Genomic DNA, 16138 nt, shown 5'->3' with positions numbered 1-16138 from the left:
TGCAATGCCCCCACCTCATTAAAAAAAGGATCTTGAGGTATATCATGAAAAAAATGGTAAGGCTGTTGGAAAAGAGAAGCCTAAAGTAAGAAAGCAGAAGAATTCAAAAGAACTCAGAAAGCACAAAGACCAAACCTAACCTGCAACCTGCAGGAGAAGTTGCTGGTGTCTTTTTAACGATGCTTTAGGTGCCATAACACTGCATCTCTACGTGGTATCCCAGCAGCTCAGCCGCAGATTGGAAAGTCTTTCAGAGGACAGTAAACTTCACAAAATCATTAGCTGCACACAGAAAAGCTTCTCCAAAGTTTCTCTTGGTTAAAGTGCATAACCCTGATATCAACTGGTCAAAATCAAAGCTCATTGGATAGAGTACTTAATGTCCTTCTACATTTTTACGATCTACGCTTACTCCAGGAGATGGTGCCATTCAGTCCTGTGTGCCTGAACCCTAAGATTTAGCTTCTATACCAAATCATGATTCTCCTTAGGTAAATCATGATTTGGCTGAGGTATTTCACAAAGATTTAGCCTTATCCTTGCATCTATATCACCCCTTAAATACTGCAGTTGGTACCATTCTCCCTTCAAGGCAACTACAATCTTTCTCATCCAGAACTAGAAGCCATGTATCTCTGATTCTCTGACAGAAGGAATAATCACACCCTCTTCTTCTCCAGTTGCTGGATTCCTCTTTGTAGAGAAGAAGTATAAGATGCATCCATGCATTGAGGGCCAAACAGCAACACAGTAAAGAATAAGTACCCATTATACTACTAATTAGTCCTGCTTTTGAGCCACTGTGTTTTCTAACTGGATTATTGGGTCACGTGAGAGAGGGGGACATTCCTCTGAGACGCTTCCAGTATTTTGTCATGCCTTTTGGTTTAACCAACACCCCTGCTTTTTTCAGCCCTAGTAAATGATGTTCTCTGCAGAGACAAGAGATGAAAGGAGATTTTGGCATGAGGCTCAGTGTGTTTTGTATTGAGTGTCCAAAAGTTTCCTAAAAAAATTCACATATTCCAGATTTTTTTCATATTCCTTTTTTATTCCTGATATATTTATAAATGTTGATATTGTTAAAACTTTAAAGTGTGTACAGAAACATTTTTATAAACAAACAGTAGTAGAAACCATACAGAGTATTATAATTATATCATTGTACAATTATAATACCCTCATAATTTGATTCATTTTCTGTTATAAATATATACAGTTTGTTTATATGCAGTCTTAGTACGGGTAGCTGTCAATGGACTTCTTCAGTTGTCAGTTTCAGATCATTGTTAAAACTTTGTTTCCCTGAGGCTTCTCTTTATTCTTTTCAAGTCTTCATACCTGATAAAATGGAAAAAATGACCTGAATGAATTATTTACATTAGTGAGAGTGGGATCTCTGGTGTGTGTAGGCTTGCACTAATTATAAACGCCAGTGTTTGACAGCTCTGATCAGACAAACAAATGTGGTGGATGGGGTTGGGGTGCTTTTGGTGACATCACCGACCTAGTTGCTCAGTCTCCTTTAATCTCTTGCTCTGGGATTAACTCAACCATTTACTCTTCTTCTATATCAACAACATCCTGATTTTTTCCCACAAACATAAGGAACATCATTAGCATTGGTACCGATTAGAACACAAGTAGTCAAAGCTGAATAGTGTGAATTTCATGTGCCCTCAGTGAGTTTCTTGGAATGTCATCGTGAGTGGGTAGAAAACGACCAACCAGTAGAAAGTTAAAGCAGTCTGAGAAAGGTTCTGTCCTGCTAACTAACATCTGCCACAGATTCATTTGGTAAATGGACTGGTTCTTATATAGCACTTTTCTACTCTTACTGAGCACTCAAAGTGCTCATACAACACATTTGCATTCAACCATTCACACAAGAACTTCCAGGTGTATCTAAGCTAAGTGCTTACTGTCTAACATTCACACACATTCATACTCCAACACTTGCATCGAAGAGCAACTTGGGGTTCAGTATCTTGCCAAGGCTACTTTGGCATGCTTCCAATTAGTAGGTGACCTGGTCTACCTCCTGAGCCACAGCCACCCCATTTGTGACTTTAGCAGGGTTGCATGCGCATTGGGAAGACTCACCTCAGTGAAAATCCCTTCCACTTTGTACACAGCTGCTGGCATTCAGGCATTCACCACCCTTAAAAGGAGATTCACCTGTCCTTGTCCAGCCTGTCCTTGTCCAGCCAGATCCCTTTTATTAGTTGATTGTCAAGGCAGATGCTTCTGTTTCCAGAGTAGGTGCTTGTTTTTTCCTCAGTAATCTGATAACAAGGTGCACCCCTGTGCCTTCTTTTCTTGCAATTTCTCACAGTACAAAATAAGTGTGATATTAAGAATCATGAGTTATTGACTGTGAAGTTGCCCTTGCAGGTCAGAAAACCCTGGCTGGGGGCGCCTGGGTGGCTTAGTGGTGAAGCCGGCGACCACATGCATATGCCGCAATGCGGCGTGGGTTCGCGTCCTGGCCTGTTGCCAATTTGCCCGCATGTCTTCCCCTGTATCTTTCCCCATTTCCTGTCTCTCTCCACTGCTAACAAAAGCTGCTGTGGCCAAAAATGCAAAAAAAAAAAAGAAAACCCTGGCTTGGGGGGAGCTGAACGTTCATTTAGGGCTGAATCAAGTGACTCTGAACCATCCTTTAATTATGCTGCAGTAGGTCTATGCTGAATGCTTGCTCATAGGGGGGTTGGGTTTTCTCTGTAATTATTGTAGGGTCTTTACCTTACAAAATAAAACACCTTGAGGCAACTGTTGTGATTTGGCACTCACTCACTTAGGAAACTGAGGCAGTGGTCCATCATGCCCACTTAGATGAGTCTGACCCTTAAGGTGGACCCTTCAATTGCCTTTTTGTTCCTACTGCAGTCTGCTCTCAAATAATTCACGGGAAACACACTGCCAACCTGTCAACCAGGTATCCAAAGAACAATCAGCTTTCGCAAGAGAATTTTCTTATGGCCCACTCTGGAGAAAGTAATGGACTACCTCTTATATAGCGCTTTTCTACTCAGTCAGAGCACTCAAAGCGCTTACACAACACATTTTACCCATGCACTCCCATTCATACAAGCACTTCCATGTTTCTACTAAGCCAAGTGCTTTTAATTAACTAACATTCACACACATTCATACTCCAACGGGATGGTCAGAGAGCAACTTGGGGTTAAGTATCTTGCCCAAGGATACATTGGCATGTAGCCTGGAGTAGCCAGGAATCGAACCGCTGACTTTCCGATCAGTAGGTGACCTGCTCTACCTACTGAGCTACAGCCACCCCGTCACGTGTCTTTTCCAAGACTGTTACCCACCCACACTTGGCCTTAGTCAAACTTTGCTTTAGATTTTGTATCTGGTCTAACACGCTCCATTGTGAACACAGACATTCTCACCATTATGTTCACTAAGGCAGGCCACTTTGTGGCTCTTCCCAAATTGCCTACAGGCCAGCAAACAATTATAGTTCATTGTTCATTGTGTTTTCAGATGACACACTGCGGGTCAGGAAGTAGAGCAGGTCATCTACTAATCAGAAGGTTGGTGGTTCAATCCCTGGCTGCTCCAGTCTACATGCTAAAGTATCCTTGGGGCAAGATACTGAACCCCAAGTTCCTCCTGATGCATTCACTGGAGTGTAGGAATAGATGAATGTAATGCTGTATAAAGAGCTTTCAGTGCTCATATAGAGTAAGAAAGTGCTATATAAGAACCAGTCTATTTACCATTGGATGTAGTTTCTGATTCCGGCTCCTAGCTCACCTCCCAGGTCTGGCTTTCACTCTCAGACCAATGGCCAAATAGAAAGCATTGAATAAGAGCCTGAGGCTCTCTCCACTGCATCACTGCTGCAAATCCAACGTTTTGGAGTGCTCAGGTATCGTGTATTGAATATGCACATAACACTATGAGCTCCTCTGCTACCAGCTTATATCTGTTTAAGTCCTCTCAAAAAGAAAACACTTTTTTGCAGCCCTTGGAGGGCAGGATCACTGTCCCCTCTGTGCAACATGACCTGAGGTGCTCGAGTAAGATATGGAAATCTACCAGGGCAGCTCTCCTCATAACCTGTGACTGAAAAAAATGTCAGTAGCTGCATCAACCAATAACCTCAATTTTGAGAAATGTTTAACTTGGGACCTCCACAGCTGATTAGTTTTCTCCTAAAAGTTGCTGAAAGTCTTTGATATTGTGTGGTCTCTGATCACCATATCACTTCACGAGAACAGGAATGAATTACTATAAGAAAATCAAAAATGCAAATATCTACAAATATTGAAATGGCATGGAAAACCTGATCAGAAACTCAAACTCCAAACTCCAAACCCTTACCAAACCCAAGGACAATGACATGACGTTACTGCAACACAAAACGTAGACTTCTGAACTGATTGAATTTATGCACAGATTGGCAAATCTATTAAAATGAACTAACAAAAAATAAGATGAAAAATAACTTGCCTGATGAGGCTCTGATCCACATGTTTATTGAGACTGTTTTCAAAAAGGTTTTTATTTTATCTACACTAATTGTCCTAAATGTGCCTCTGAAATTCAACAAAGATTTAAAAGAATAAAAGTAACATTGAAACTAAACTAAAATGTAACATTTTCAAATGACAAAAACTAAACTGAAATGAAAGGAATAAAAACACCTGAAATGAAAACAAAAAATCTAAATAATGATAATAATAATTTGAAAATACAAAGCTGTAATAACTTTGATTAGCATTCCTCTGATGGTGTGCATAATCCTCAGCACAAGCTAATGAAACTGTTCAATCATTATGACTAATAAGTTGTACAGTTCCCACCCAGTCTCTTTGTGTGGGTTCCTGTTTTGTTCTTTCCTTTGGGACTTTTTGTATAGTTTTGCACTTGGCTTGTAATCACAGCTCACCATTTCTTTGTTTTCCTTCCACTCTGGAAAAAGAAGTTCAAAGTCCAAAGTTACCGTGACATTCATGCCCATGATGTGGGTGTGTAAGTTTCTGTGTAGAAAATGGAGAGGTACCAGGTACCAAGGGAAGGGTGGCCAAAGTGTTTGGGGTTAACTTGTCAGAGATGGAGACTGGATCTGTTACATCAACTGCACTGTATGTCACATTCACTTGGTCTTCGAAGCTCCCCTAGCTCTGGCTGGGGCCTCCAGGGCCTGTGGATAGATGCTACCTCAGCACCCTGTCAAAAATAAGCTTGGTATCAAAATGTGCCTTTCAGATCCTACCAGCTTCCACATGCTGATATGACCCTGCAAAGCTTTTTCCAAAAACATTTTTTTCCAAGTTTTCTCAGTTTGATAAAACAAAAAAAGGAACGCCCACTGTTGCGGTACAAAATTTAAATCACAGATTTTAAAGTAGTAGAGTTTTATCGTGTATCGTATATCACATGATATTGATGCTCGAATTTGGCCAAAGAAAAAATCATTCTGACAAAAAATATAGGATCTGTCACATGTGGCTGTTTCCTCTACTTAGATGTTGGGAAGGAACAAAAATGCTGGAAAAAATACTGACCTAAAATTTGTTATTTTAGGTCAGTATTGTGTACTGTGTTATTTAAAGGCCTGTAATGTGTTCAAAAATTGTACATGGCTTCATTAGATGTATTAATGTTATTGTACAAAAGCTTAATCCTCTGAGGTCTGAGCCACCTTAGGTAGTAATCCCTCCCTTACCCTATATTTTGGAAACAGCCCAACCTGCCTTTTTAGGGGGAAATGTGACTAGCTTGTGATGTGTGAGAATCATTATTTTTCTTTGTTCTGTGATTTTAATACAAAGGGAAATTGCATGTTCTGATAGCCTATTGTTAGAGCTAGGATTAGGGTTGGGGTTGTCACCTCAGAGGGTCAAACAATTAAAAGAACTGAACAGCACTTCACAATTAAGGCAAATCTCACAGTTACTGTACATGATGTCATACTTGCATTTAGTTAACTAGTACCACTACACAGTCACATATTTTGTTGGTGTCTTCTTCATCATCTCATTAAACATTTATATCCAACACAGAGTATTAATAATTTCTAATAGAGTATGATGTAAATGTATTAACAGCTCATTAAAAATGTCTTCTTGTTACAATCAATTTATTGTTCACGTTCTTCCACTTTGGAAATGAGCATGTTTGCAGCATATGAAGAACAATTCATAAACCCAGTTTGGAAACTTTATGTATGACACAGGTCATAAACACAGTTCTTAACAATCACGCATAGGTCGACCTATTCACATTTCACAAGCACTGTTGAAAATGCTTTCTGTAAAAAGAGAAAAGGCCTTTCTAAAGACTGCTGGTACCCAGTGCCTGAAAAAATGGACGTAACCTCTGCTTTCGGTGGGCCTCATTAGCAAGTCGCTGAGTAAGGGATTCTCTGGGGTAGGGGAGGGGTTTCTTTACGTTTGGTCAGGTATAAAAGAAAAGGGTTAAACCAGGTAGAGCAGCAGAACAGGAGCAAGAGTGACCACTCACTTACAGGCAACATGAGCAACACTGGCATGAGCATGAGGGGCAAGGTAAGGAAGCTGTTTAAAGTCAACGTTGTTAACTGTTTCCAAATAACTGCTGCTGCTTTTTAAAAAAAAAAAACATTTCATTTGGCTGTTTTTCAGATCATCTTCTATGAGGACAGGAACTTCCAGGGGCGCTCCTATGAGTGCATGAGCGACTGCTCTGACATGACCTCCTACCTGAGCAGGTGTCACTCCTGCAGGGTGGAGAGCGGCTGCTTCATGGTCTATGACCGTCCCAACTACATGGGAAACCAGTATTTCATGAGAAGGGGCGAGTACGCTGACTACATGAGCATGATGGGCATGTCAGACTGCATCAGGTCCTGCCGTATGATCCCCATGGTAGGTAACTGTGCTGGGGTTATCATTTTTCTCCAGTTATCCTTCAATGGTTCTCTAATTCTTTGTTGTGAACTATTTCCTGTACAGCACAGAGGCCAGTTCAGGATGAGGATCTATGAGAGGGAGAACTTTGGTGGTCAGATGTACGAGCTGATGGACGACTGCGACAGCATCATGGATCGCTACCGCATGTCCGACTGCATGTCCTGCCACGTGATGGACGGCCACTGGCTGATGTACGAGCAGGCCCACTACAGAGGCAGGATGATGTACCTGAGGCCCGGAGAGTACAGGAGCTTCAGGGAGATGGGAATGAGCGGGATGAGGTTCATGAGCATGAGGCGTATCATGGATTCCTGTTACTAAATGTTCACTGTTCAATGCCACTAAATAAAATAATTCTGCACTACTTTGATCTTTGTCAAGCTTACTGTCGCCATGACAAATGCAATACAGTGTTGTGATACATATGGTGCCTGAGCCTGTAAAATATTTAAATGTGATATATTTAAATATTTTATTTATATTTTATATATTTTAAACTGAAATTTTTAAATGTATAAGTTCTATCATTTAAAATACAGCAAACACACTAGCAAGCAAATGTTCATCCTACAATGCGTTCCCTCATGACATCATGAAAGGTTGAATGGTATTTAATCAAAAGATTACAGATAAAATGAAAGTAAAGAAATGTAATTTTTAAGCATTTTTATTCTGTTTAAAAGTTGGTTATCTAAATTGATACTTGACACTAACTTGGTGATGAAAACATTTGGTAATTTACTTCATGGTTAACATGGAAATGCATCATCATCATTGGTGACTTTCTGGAAGCTTCTCAACAATTTATGCCAATTCACTTTTATTCTTGCTTTCTTTTTTTTTTTAATCACCAGATGAAATTAGTTCCCAGCTGCAGTTATAAAGCACTTCATAATTTGCTCTAACATGAGAAAACTGCTGAAATGATTCAGAGCTGCAACTAGAGGTGTTAAAACTGTGACAAGTTGTTTTAGTTTCATACTTAACATTTTGTGGCCATCATAGAAATCTATTGGTTAGAGTTTTTTTCATGTTTAAAAAAGTCACGGGTCTCATATCATAGAAACCGAAAATCATTCATTTTATAACCATGAATCTATTAGCATCAGGTACAATACAGAAGTGATTCATTATTCAAGGTGTCTGGATAATGGTTCATTATGGTTTTACTACAAAAGTTTATCGCTAATTTATTCTGATTGCTCCACTATAAGAGTTTATTTGAATATGTTCCATAAAAGATGATTGTCACATCTGTTTCCACTATTATTACAAACGTGCACAAAAAAGTAGAATGTGCATAATTAAATAAAGTGTTAACAGCTGAATCCAATGTTTTTGCTTAAGAAATAACTATGGTTACTATGGGGGCTCAATTCATAAAGAGCCAAAAGGCTCAAAAAGGGATAATCTAAATACACTGAGAAAAAAACAATTATCAATTTGAGAAGTATTTGCAATATTCAAGTAGGCAATCAAATCAAACACTGCAAAATTATGCAAATACAATGTTAAGAAAAGACATCAATCATGGTAAAATGAAACATATCCACATGGCTCTAAATAAATGATGATGATGATTATTTGTAGGGTCTTTATAATATAAAGCACCTTGGGGTGACTGTTGTGATTTGGTGCTAAATAAATAAAATTGAATTGAATTGAATGATGATGATGATGATGATGATGATGATTCATTCATAGTAGTGCAAAAGTCTACATGTTTTTCAGTTTCTGATTTTGACTTGTCCAGAAGAAAATCTATAATAAACATCAGCTTTCCACTGCAGTGCATCATGAACTACTTCAATTATTTTTTTTCTTAGTGTTTCTTTTTTATTTTTTACAAAATTTTAAATCCAATCAGCTCATGTAACTCCAATTTGACTGCCTCTAGTTTAACATAAGTAGATCTAAATGTGCATGACAACCTTCAAATTGAGAACAGAGGCTTTGTGTTACTCGTCAAAAGGTCAAATTTCTAAAGTCTTCCTTTGCCCAATCATGTGATTATACGACACAGTACCACATGCCAGTACAGCTCTCTATACCATGTTGCTGGGTCAGGAGTTTAAACAATGGGGGCCCACTGACTCTGTACGGTTTGGTCAGGTATAAAAGCAAGGGTTAAACCAAAGAGGACAGCAGTGCAGCGGTAGCAGTAGCAACAGCAGCAGCTCGTCTATAAGTATGTCCACCACTGACATGAGCATGGGCAAGGTAAGCTTATGGACATCTTAAACACCTTATACAACTCAAACTACGAAAGTCTTACATGTTAACGGACTTATTTCTGTCAAGTCTAAATCCAAACAAATGAACTTCTTATTTTTCAGATCATCTTCTACGAGGACAGGAACTTCCAGGGGCGCTCCTATGAGTGCATGAGTGATTGCGCCGACATGTCCACCTACCTGAGCAGGTGTCACTCCTGCAGGGTGGAGAGTGGCTGCTTCATGGTCTATGACCGCCCCAACTACATGGGAAACCAGTATTTCATGAGGAGGGGCGAGTACTCTGATTACATGAGCATGATGGGCATGAGCGGTGGTATCAGGTCCTGCCGTATGATCCCCATGGTACGTAGAAAATAATGTGCCAACCTGTTCTGATACAAGTGCAGTCTATATGACACATTAATTTTTTTTCCATTCTCTCTAACAGCACAGAGGTCCATTCAGGATGAGGATCTATGAGAGGGAGAACTTCGGTGGTCAGATGTACGAGCTGATGGATGACTGCGACAACATCATGGATCGCTACCGCATGTCTGAGTGCATGTCCTGCCACGTGATGGACGGCCACTGGCTGATGTACGAGCAGGCCCACTACAGAGGCAGGATGATGTACTTTAGGCCTGGAGAGTACAGGAGCTTCAGGGAGATGGGAATGGGAGGCATGAGGTTCATGAGCATGAGGCGTATCATGGACATGTGCTAGACAAATTCATTTTGAAATAAAAAAAAATGAAAGATACAACAAAATCTTAAGTCTGTGGCTTTTTGTGCTGTTCTTTAATATTCTCTTAAATACAGTGAATAAACAATCATTAAAGGTGCTTAAAAGGGAAAAAAGGAAGAAGGACACAAAGTAAATGGTTACATTCTCTAAACACACATGCAATTCAATTCAATTCAATTTTATTTATATTGTGCTAAATCAACACAAACAGTTGCCTCAAGGTGCTTATACCATCACAATACATATGCCTAACTTAAATAAATCTCAAATACACCACATACACTCAGACAATTTACACAAATTTTAAATCACAGTTTAATTTGATATAAATCAAAAAGCCAGTGTGCCATGGGTTATTGGGAAGAGCCCCCGTGTGATACACTGCATCAATTTGTGACATTCTCACTTATGTGCCACTGTAGCTCATTATGATCATCTAAAATTATCAGCATTGGACCCTGCTATTATTATTCATTTTTATTATTGTTACATTAAACATGTTAAACTCCAGCTGTGATTAAAACCTCTTTATTGCAGCTCAGTAAGTTATTATAAAACATAAACAATGCAGAGAACAGGTTTCATGCTGAAAAGAGTTTTAAAGAGCTCAAGTTAAGATGTATAAATCAATATAATTAACCAAAACTCATAATAAATAATTTAACAGTCAGCATTTTTTCACAAAAATGTATTATAACACATTCTGCCCTTAAATTATTCCCGAAATGAATGTTAATCTGAGGCTATTATCACTGTCCATTTTTAAGAATAATTTTTTTTTTTTGTTGGACACTGACCTAGGTACTGCTCCATGCTGTGCTGTGTGTACTACATACTCCATGTGTGTGATGGGTTAAATGCAGAGAATGAATTTCACTGCATGTATATGTATGTGACAAATAAAGCTCTTTCTTCTTCTTTCTTCTTCTTCTTCTATACTTGCGCGTGCGTGCGTGCATGTCCAGCAACAGAATTTGTGATACTAGGATAAAACGGCTAAACTTAACAATTTATTTTATTTTTTAGTTACTTTTTTATTTTTTTATTTACTTTTTAATTTTCTTTTGTTTTATTTTATTAACTATTTTATTTTATTTTTATTTACTTTTTTCTTTTGTTTTATCTTTATTTATTTTTTAATTTTCTTTTGTTTTATTTTATTAACTATTTTATTTTATTTTTATTTACTATTTAATTTTGTTTTATATTTAGTGTATCACCACAAAATTAGAAAGTTAAATCATTTTCAAGGTAATCACAATGAAGCCCTTTGATCTAGAATAACAGAGCCTCTCAGAGGATGCATAATAACTCTTTCCCATCAGCATTCACAGAGGGACTAACATTGGGTGTTGCTGACTCATGGCTTCCATACAATAGTGACATCAACTGTCTGGATGTCACGTTAGGTATAAAAAAGGCTTAAATCCAGGATAGGATCTCTATAGCATCATTCAATCTATCGGCCACCATGCATGGCAAGGTAATCTTATCAGAGATATTTTATTATAATTGTTCTGTTGTTGATCAAAAATGAAAGCTATGACTTCAAAGTTGAGGCTGGTTACTGAATTCTGGCTTGTGTGTTAAATTCTAGATCATCTTCTACGAGGAAAAGAACTTCCAGGGTCGCTCCTATGAGACCAGCAGCGACTGCCCTGACATGTCCTCCCACCTGAGCAGGTGTCACTCCTGCAGGGTGGAGAGCGGCTGTTTCATGGTCTACGACCGCCCCAACTTCATGGGAAACCAGTACTTTATGAGGAGGGGCGAATACTCAGATTACCAGCGTATGATAGGTTTCAGCGACTGCATCAGGTCCTGTCGTATGATCCCTATGGTAGAGTACCAAGATGCCAAGATTTTCACATATTAAGAAATACAAAGCCTACATAATAGTACATTATAATACACAGTAAGAAAAGAACATTATTTCATATATGTTGGTGTGTTTCCTTAAATTGGTGATGAGGTTTTGCTGATTACTACAGGTTTCCTTTTGGGCCTTTGCCATTAGTATTCCCACACCATGCAACAATTTCTCCTTTGAGATCAAAGTGGCAACTTAATTCTTATCTTGAAACATTCTTTTTAAACTTTTAGGGATTTTTTTTATGTTTCTACTTTCAAGTTCTTTTTTTGAAGCACTTTTTAAAAAGGACTAACCCCTACATTATCTTCCGAACAGCACAAAGGGTCCTACAGAATAAGGATCTATGAGATGGAGAACTTTGGCGGGCAGATGTACGAGCTCATGGAGGACTGCGAAAACATCCAGGACCGCTACCACATATCTGACTGCCAGTCGTGCCACGTGATGGACGGCCACTGGCTGATGTACGAGCAGCCCCACTACAGAGGCAGGATGATGTACCTGAGGCCCGGAGAGTACAGGAGCTTCAGGGACATGGGATATGACGGAATGAGATTCAGCTCCATCAGACGCATCACCGAATCCTGTTAACTTTACCAATAAATTGTACTCCTCTAAAGAAATAAAATAATCTTCATGTACAAGATAGCATACACAGTGTAATGTTGGTGATCAATGAATTTTTTATCTAGGTACACTTTTGACTATTTAAACATTCATTTTCCAGGATTTTCAGATGCCCCCTACTCTGCTGTAGATTATAGGAAATGCATAGCTGGAGTTATTGGTGATATTGTCAAAAAAAAGATTAAAAACACAAATATTTCAAAGTAGATTTGAAATTATTCAGTTGGACTTATAGAATTATTTCTGTAGCATTTAATATTGTGGCTGAAAAGTCCTTAAAGGCACAATCCATGAGTGGTCTGAAGTGTTCATTCCTCAACAAACGAGATCACATGAACATGGGCTAACACAGAGATTCATTTGTGGATTCAGTTGAAATAAAGCTTTTCTCTTCCCTTGCACTGCAATTTTAACATGCACGTGTAGACAATGCCAGCTGATTTAGAAGTTACTTATTTGTTTTGGTGGGAACATCAAAAAGCAAAGCAGGTGTTTGTGTCTCCACTTAAAGACCAAAGATAGTTTATTTCATTTGGAATGCATCAGCATTAGTTATAAAAGGAATCTTATAATGCAAAACTGAACACTGACATGGTAAAAGGACTGCTTCTTATAAAGTGCTTTTGTACCATACTTGAGCACTCGAAGTGCAACATGTGCAACACGTCTCATTCACCCATTTACACACATTCATACAAGCACTGTTTTCTACATCTAAGCGCTTTCTATCTAACATTCACACTCCGTTCAGTATGCTGCCTGAGGATATGTCCTGAGCCACAGCCGCCCCCTATATCTGATCTTTCTATATGAGACAGCCTAAAAAAGACAAGCAATGCCTGTTGTTCTCTAAATAATAATTATTAGAGGCCAGAAACCGTCACATAAGAAAACAACAGATGTAAATGTGTTCAATTGTAATAAAAACTAAAATATGAGGACTTTAAAGTTGAAATTCCTGAAATCATATAGGAAGAAAATAACATAATAATCTTCCTCACTGAGGATCTTACTATTACAGAGAGCATTTGGTTTATTGATTCATGGCTGAAGTCGCAGAGTATAATTCCACATTTTACCAACCTATACATTCAAAGTATACATTTGTTTTCTGCAAGCAGTGATCTTAAAGCAGCAAAACCCTTCTTTGTTTCTCAGTTATCATCTGTTTGAGAAAGGGAAGGCATAGCAATGAAGCACAAAACCGCTTACAAAAACATAGGCTGTATATAAAAGACAGACATTTCTATTGTGCCATCACCCACTGGTTTTGGGAAGCACTTTAAGACATTAGGCCACCATGTTTGTTTTTCTGGAGCCAGAAGTGACCATGTTTGGATGATAGGGTGGAATGTTAGAAAGCTAAGCTATTAGCTAGGAAACTAAAAAAAAAACTTGGTTAGCAAGCTGTGTAAATAAACTGAATCGGCACAATGAACAGACACACATAGCTGCTAAACAGTGCTAAGTAACAGACTAACTCACAAGAAGACATTTGTCAAATAATTCCATTCAAAATGCTGCAAAACAATACAAATACAGTGGAAAAGTCCAGTTCAGCCACTCAGAATAGAGGAAGTGAGGCAGATAGCCATTGTCTGCAGCTTCTGGTGTCAAGACAGTTTCAATTGTCAATTCAATATTATTTATATAGCACCAAATCACAAACAACAGTCACCTCAAGGTGCTTTATACTGTAAGGTAAAGACCTTACAATAATACAGAGAAAACCAGACACACACACACACACACACACACACACACACACCCATGAAGAAGCACTTGAAACCTCAGGGGTACATGTCGATCACACAGCTATGCTTATAACTCCAGTATTCAGGTGAATGAGTTACAAAAGAAGAGGAACTCACCTCCAGTACAGCTGTTGTGAAAGGGTTTGAATATTTTAAGATAATTATTTAAAGATTAAATTCATAAATGAATGAGCACTAACTGTGCCTCACTAACTTGGTAGGCTGTACAGTACAGAAATCCATGAAATTCACTGTCAGCACAGCTGTGTATCAAACTGAATGAGGGCCAAAAAATACATGTATGGAGACATGTATATTGTTTTAATTATTTGTCAGAAAGAGCAACATATCTGTAAATTATCAATCCCTAAAACTATGCAGCTTATATGTTCTTATGGCAAATTTAGCTCATACTCAGTTTAATGTATTGATTCAATTGTGTATTGATCCCAATCAAACTTTAGCAGGCTAACTGAGTCTAAAAGCTGTTGACTATTTTTTTAAGCAAAAACAACCAATAAATCAGGTTTGTTGTTTCATCTGTAAAAGATTAGAGATGAAATATTTAACGCGGCCTTCAAAGAAAGCTACGTTTGTGGAAAACACGCTCTCTCTGTTATTCAGCTGCAAAGACAATGCACAGCGGGGCCTCTTCGCACAAATGCAACCACCGCAAATCACAATCCGTTGAAGGTCCCTTTGAATTGAAATGTACACAGGGGGCCTCTGCTCCATGTTGCTCTGTCAGGAATTTGAACAATGGGGGTCATGTATCTTTGGGTGTGAGGTCAGGTATAAAAGCAGCACATGGGATGTCATGAAACTGTGCAGTCCTTTTGAGCCAAAAGAGTTGTAACTGAAGCCATGACCATGGGCAAGGTGTGTGCAGCTTCAGTTATTCACTCCTAACATTTTTTTAATCTGACTGGATGCTGAAAAAATGTGGATGTGATACAAAACGTGTGATATCCTCACAATCAGTTCTTGTTTTTTTCTCCATTTGTCAATTTCAGATCATCTTCTACGAGGACAGGAACTTCCAGGGTCGTTCCTATGAGACCAGCAGCGACTGTGCTGACATGTCCTCCTACCTGAGCAGGTGTCACTCCTGCAGGGTGGAGAGCGGCTGCTTCATGGTCTACGACCGTACTAACTACATGGGAAATCAGTTCTTTGCCAGGAGGGGAGAGTACTCTGATTACCAGCGCATGGGCATGAGCGATTGCATTAGGTCCTGCCGCATGATCCCCATGGTACTGTACACTGAAAGCTATTTTCCATATTTGATATATTTGAAAGATGCTGAATCTGCTGAAAGCATAAGAATAAGATCTCTTTGATTCACTGTCATTCATTTCAATTTACAGCACAGAGGCCAGTTCAGGATGAGGATCTACGAGAGGGAGAACTTCGGAGGTCAGATGTATGAACTGATGGACGACTGTGACAACATGATGGATCGCTACCGCATGTCTGACTGCCAGTCCTGCCACGTGATGGACGGCCACTGGCTGATGTACGAGCAGCCCCACTACAGAGGCAGGATGATGTACCTGAGGCCCGGAGAGTACAGGAGCTTCAGGGACATGGGAATGAGTGGGATGAGGTTCATGAGCATGAGGCGTATCATGGATTCCTGTTCTTAGAGCACCAGTGTATAAAAGCAAGATTTTAAATAAAAATCTAGTGATACTCTTTTAAATCAGTTTGTCACTGAGTGATCTGAAACTCGCACAACAATCAATAAACTAAAATCAGACGTGCAAACATAGGTTAAATTACAAGTTTTGCACGAGTCATAATGTCAAGATGTCATTAACATAAATTAACTTTTAAGCCTTATGTTGCACATCCAGTTTAACAGTAAACCTCTAGGTTCACTATGCTGCAAACCACCAGATAGCAGCATTTCACCAATTTTAAACATGTCGAGATCAGTGAAACCATTCAGCACTACCATGTGTGGTACTATTTATCCCAATAGCGTTCATATTAAAGAA

At 38.9% G+C, this 16138-nt stretch overlaps 4 protein-coding genes across 4 annotated transcripts; all 4 read left to right on the top strand.

Annotated features, from left to right (window-relative positions):
- The first annotated feature begins 6464 nt into the window (after positions 1 to 6464).
- LOC115800337 (gamma-crystallin M3-like) lies at positions 6465 to 7293 on the top strand. The gene is made up of 3 exons (XM_030757626.1): positions 6465 to 6539; positions 6636 to 6878; positions 6966 to 7293. Exons 1-3 carry the CDS (start codon positions 6507 to 6509, stop codon positions 7242 to 7244), a joined length of 555 nt encoding a protein of 184 aa, XP_030613486.1. The 5' UTR covers positions 6465 to 6506; the 3' UTR covers positions 7245 to 7293.
- Positions 7294 to 9071: 1778 nt separating this feature from the next.
- Positions 9072 to 9899, top strand: LOC115800336 (gamma-crystallin M3-like). The gene is made up of 3 exons (XM_030757625.1): positions 9072 to 9143; positions 9260 to 9502; positions 9588 to 9899. The coding sequence occupies exons 1-3, from the start codon at positions 9114 to 9116 to the stop codon at positions 9861 to 9863; spliced, it is 549 nt and encodes a 182-aa protein (XP_030613485.1). The 5' UTR covers positions 9072 to 9113; the 3' UTR covers positions 9864 to 9899.
- A 1447-nt stretch (positions 9900 to 11346) lies between these two features.
- LOC115800362 (gamma-crystallin M3-like) lies at positions 11347 to 12348 on the top strand. Its single transcript, XM_030757659.1, has 3 exons — positions 11347 to 11367; positions 11482 to 11724; positions 12073 to 12348. Exons 1-3 carry the CDS (start codon positions 11356 to 11358, stop codon positions 12346 to 12348), a joined length of 531 nt encoding a protein of 176 aa, XP_030613519.1. The 5' UTR covers positions 11347 to 11355.
- A 2601-nt stretch (positions 12349 to 14949) lies between these two features.
- On the top strand, positions 14950 to 15840 carry LOC115800361 (gamma-crystallin M3-like). The gene is made up of 3 exons (XM_030757658.1): positions 14950 to 15017; positions 15152 to 15391; positions 15506 to 15840. Exons 1-3 carry the CDS (start codon positions 15003 to 15005, stop codon positions 15782 to 15784), a joined length of 534 nt encoding a protein of 177 aa, XP_030613518.1. The 5' UTR covers positions 14950 to 15002; the 3' UTR covers positions 15785 to 15840.
- The last annotated feature ends 298 nt before the right edge of the window (positions 15841 to 16138 follow it).

This window comes from Archocentrus centrarchus, chromosome 21, assembly GCF_007364275.1.
Source record: "Archocentrus centrarchus isolate MPI-CPG fArcCen1 chromosome 21, fArcCen1, whole genome shotgun sequence".
In the NCBI taxonomy this organism is placed as follows: Eukaryota; Metazoa; Chordata; class Actinopteri; order Cichliformes; family Cichlidae; genus Archocentrus; species Archocentrus centrarchus.
Note: the sequence above shows the minus strand (reverse complement) of the source record. Positions and strands in the feature narration are given on the sequence as shown.

Bases quoted from the DNA above. Each gene is read 5' to 3' on its own strand.
- LOC115800336 (XM_030757625.1), top strand. From the start codon at position 9,114: ATGTCCACCACTGACATGAGCATGGGCAAG. The intron at 9,144-9,259 runs GTAAGCTTATGG...CTTATTTTTCAG, and splicing joins CTGACATGAGCATGGGCAAG to ATCATCTTCTACGAGGACAG. The intron at 9,503-9,587 runs GTACGTAGAAAA...TCTCTCTAACAG, and splicing joins CCTGCCGTATGATCCCCATG to CACAGAGGTCCATTCAGGAT.
- LOC115800337 (XM_030757626.1), top strand. From the start codon at position 6,507: ATGAGCAACACTGGCATGAGCATGAGGGGCAAG. The intron at 6,540-6,635 runs GTAAGGAAGCTG...GCTGTTTTTCAG, and splicing joins GCATGAGCATGAGGGGCAAG to ATCATCTTCTATGAGGACAG. The intron at 6,879-6,965 runs GTAGGTAACTGT...TTTCCTGTACAG, and splicing joins CCTGCCGTATGATCCCCATG to CACAGAGGCCAGTTCAGGAT.
- LOC115800362 (XM_030757659.1), top strand. The intron at 11,725-12,072 runs GTAGAGTACCAA...TCTTCCGAACAG, and splicing joins CCTGTCGTATGATCCCTATG to CACAAAGGGTCCTACAGAAT.
- LOC115800361 (XM_030757658.1), top strand. The intron at 15,392-15,505 runs GTACTGTACACT...TTCAATTTACAG, and splicing joins CCTGCCGCATGATCCCCATG to CACAGAGGCCAGTTCAGGAT.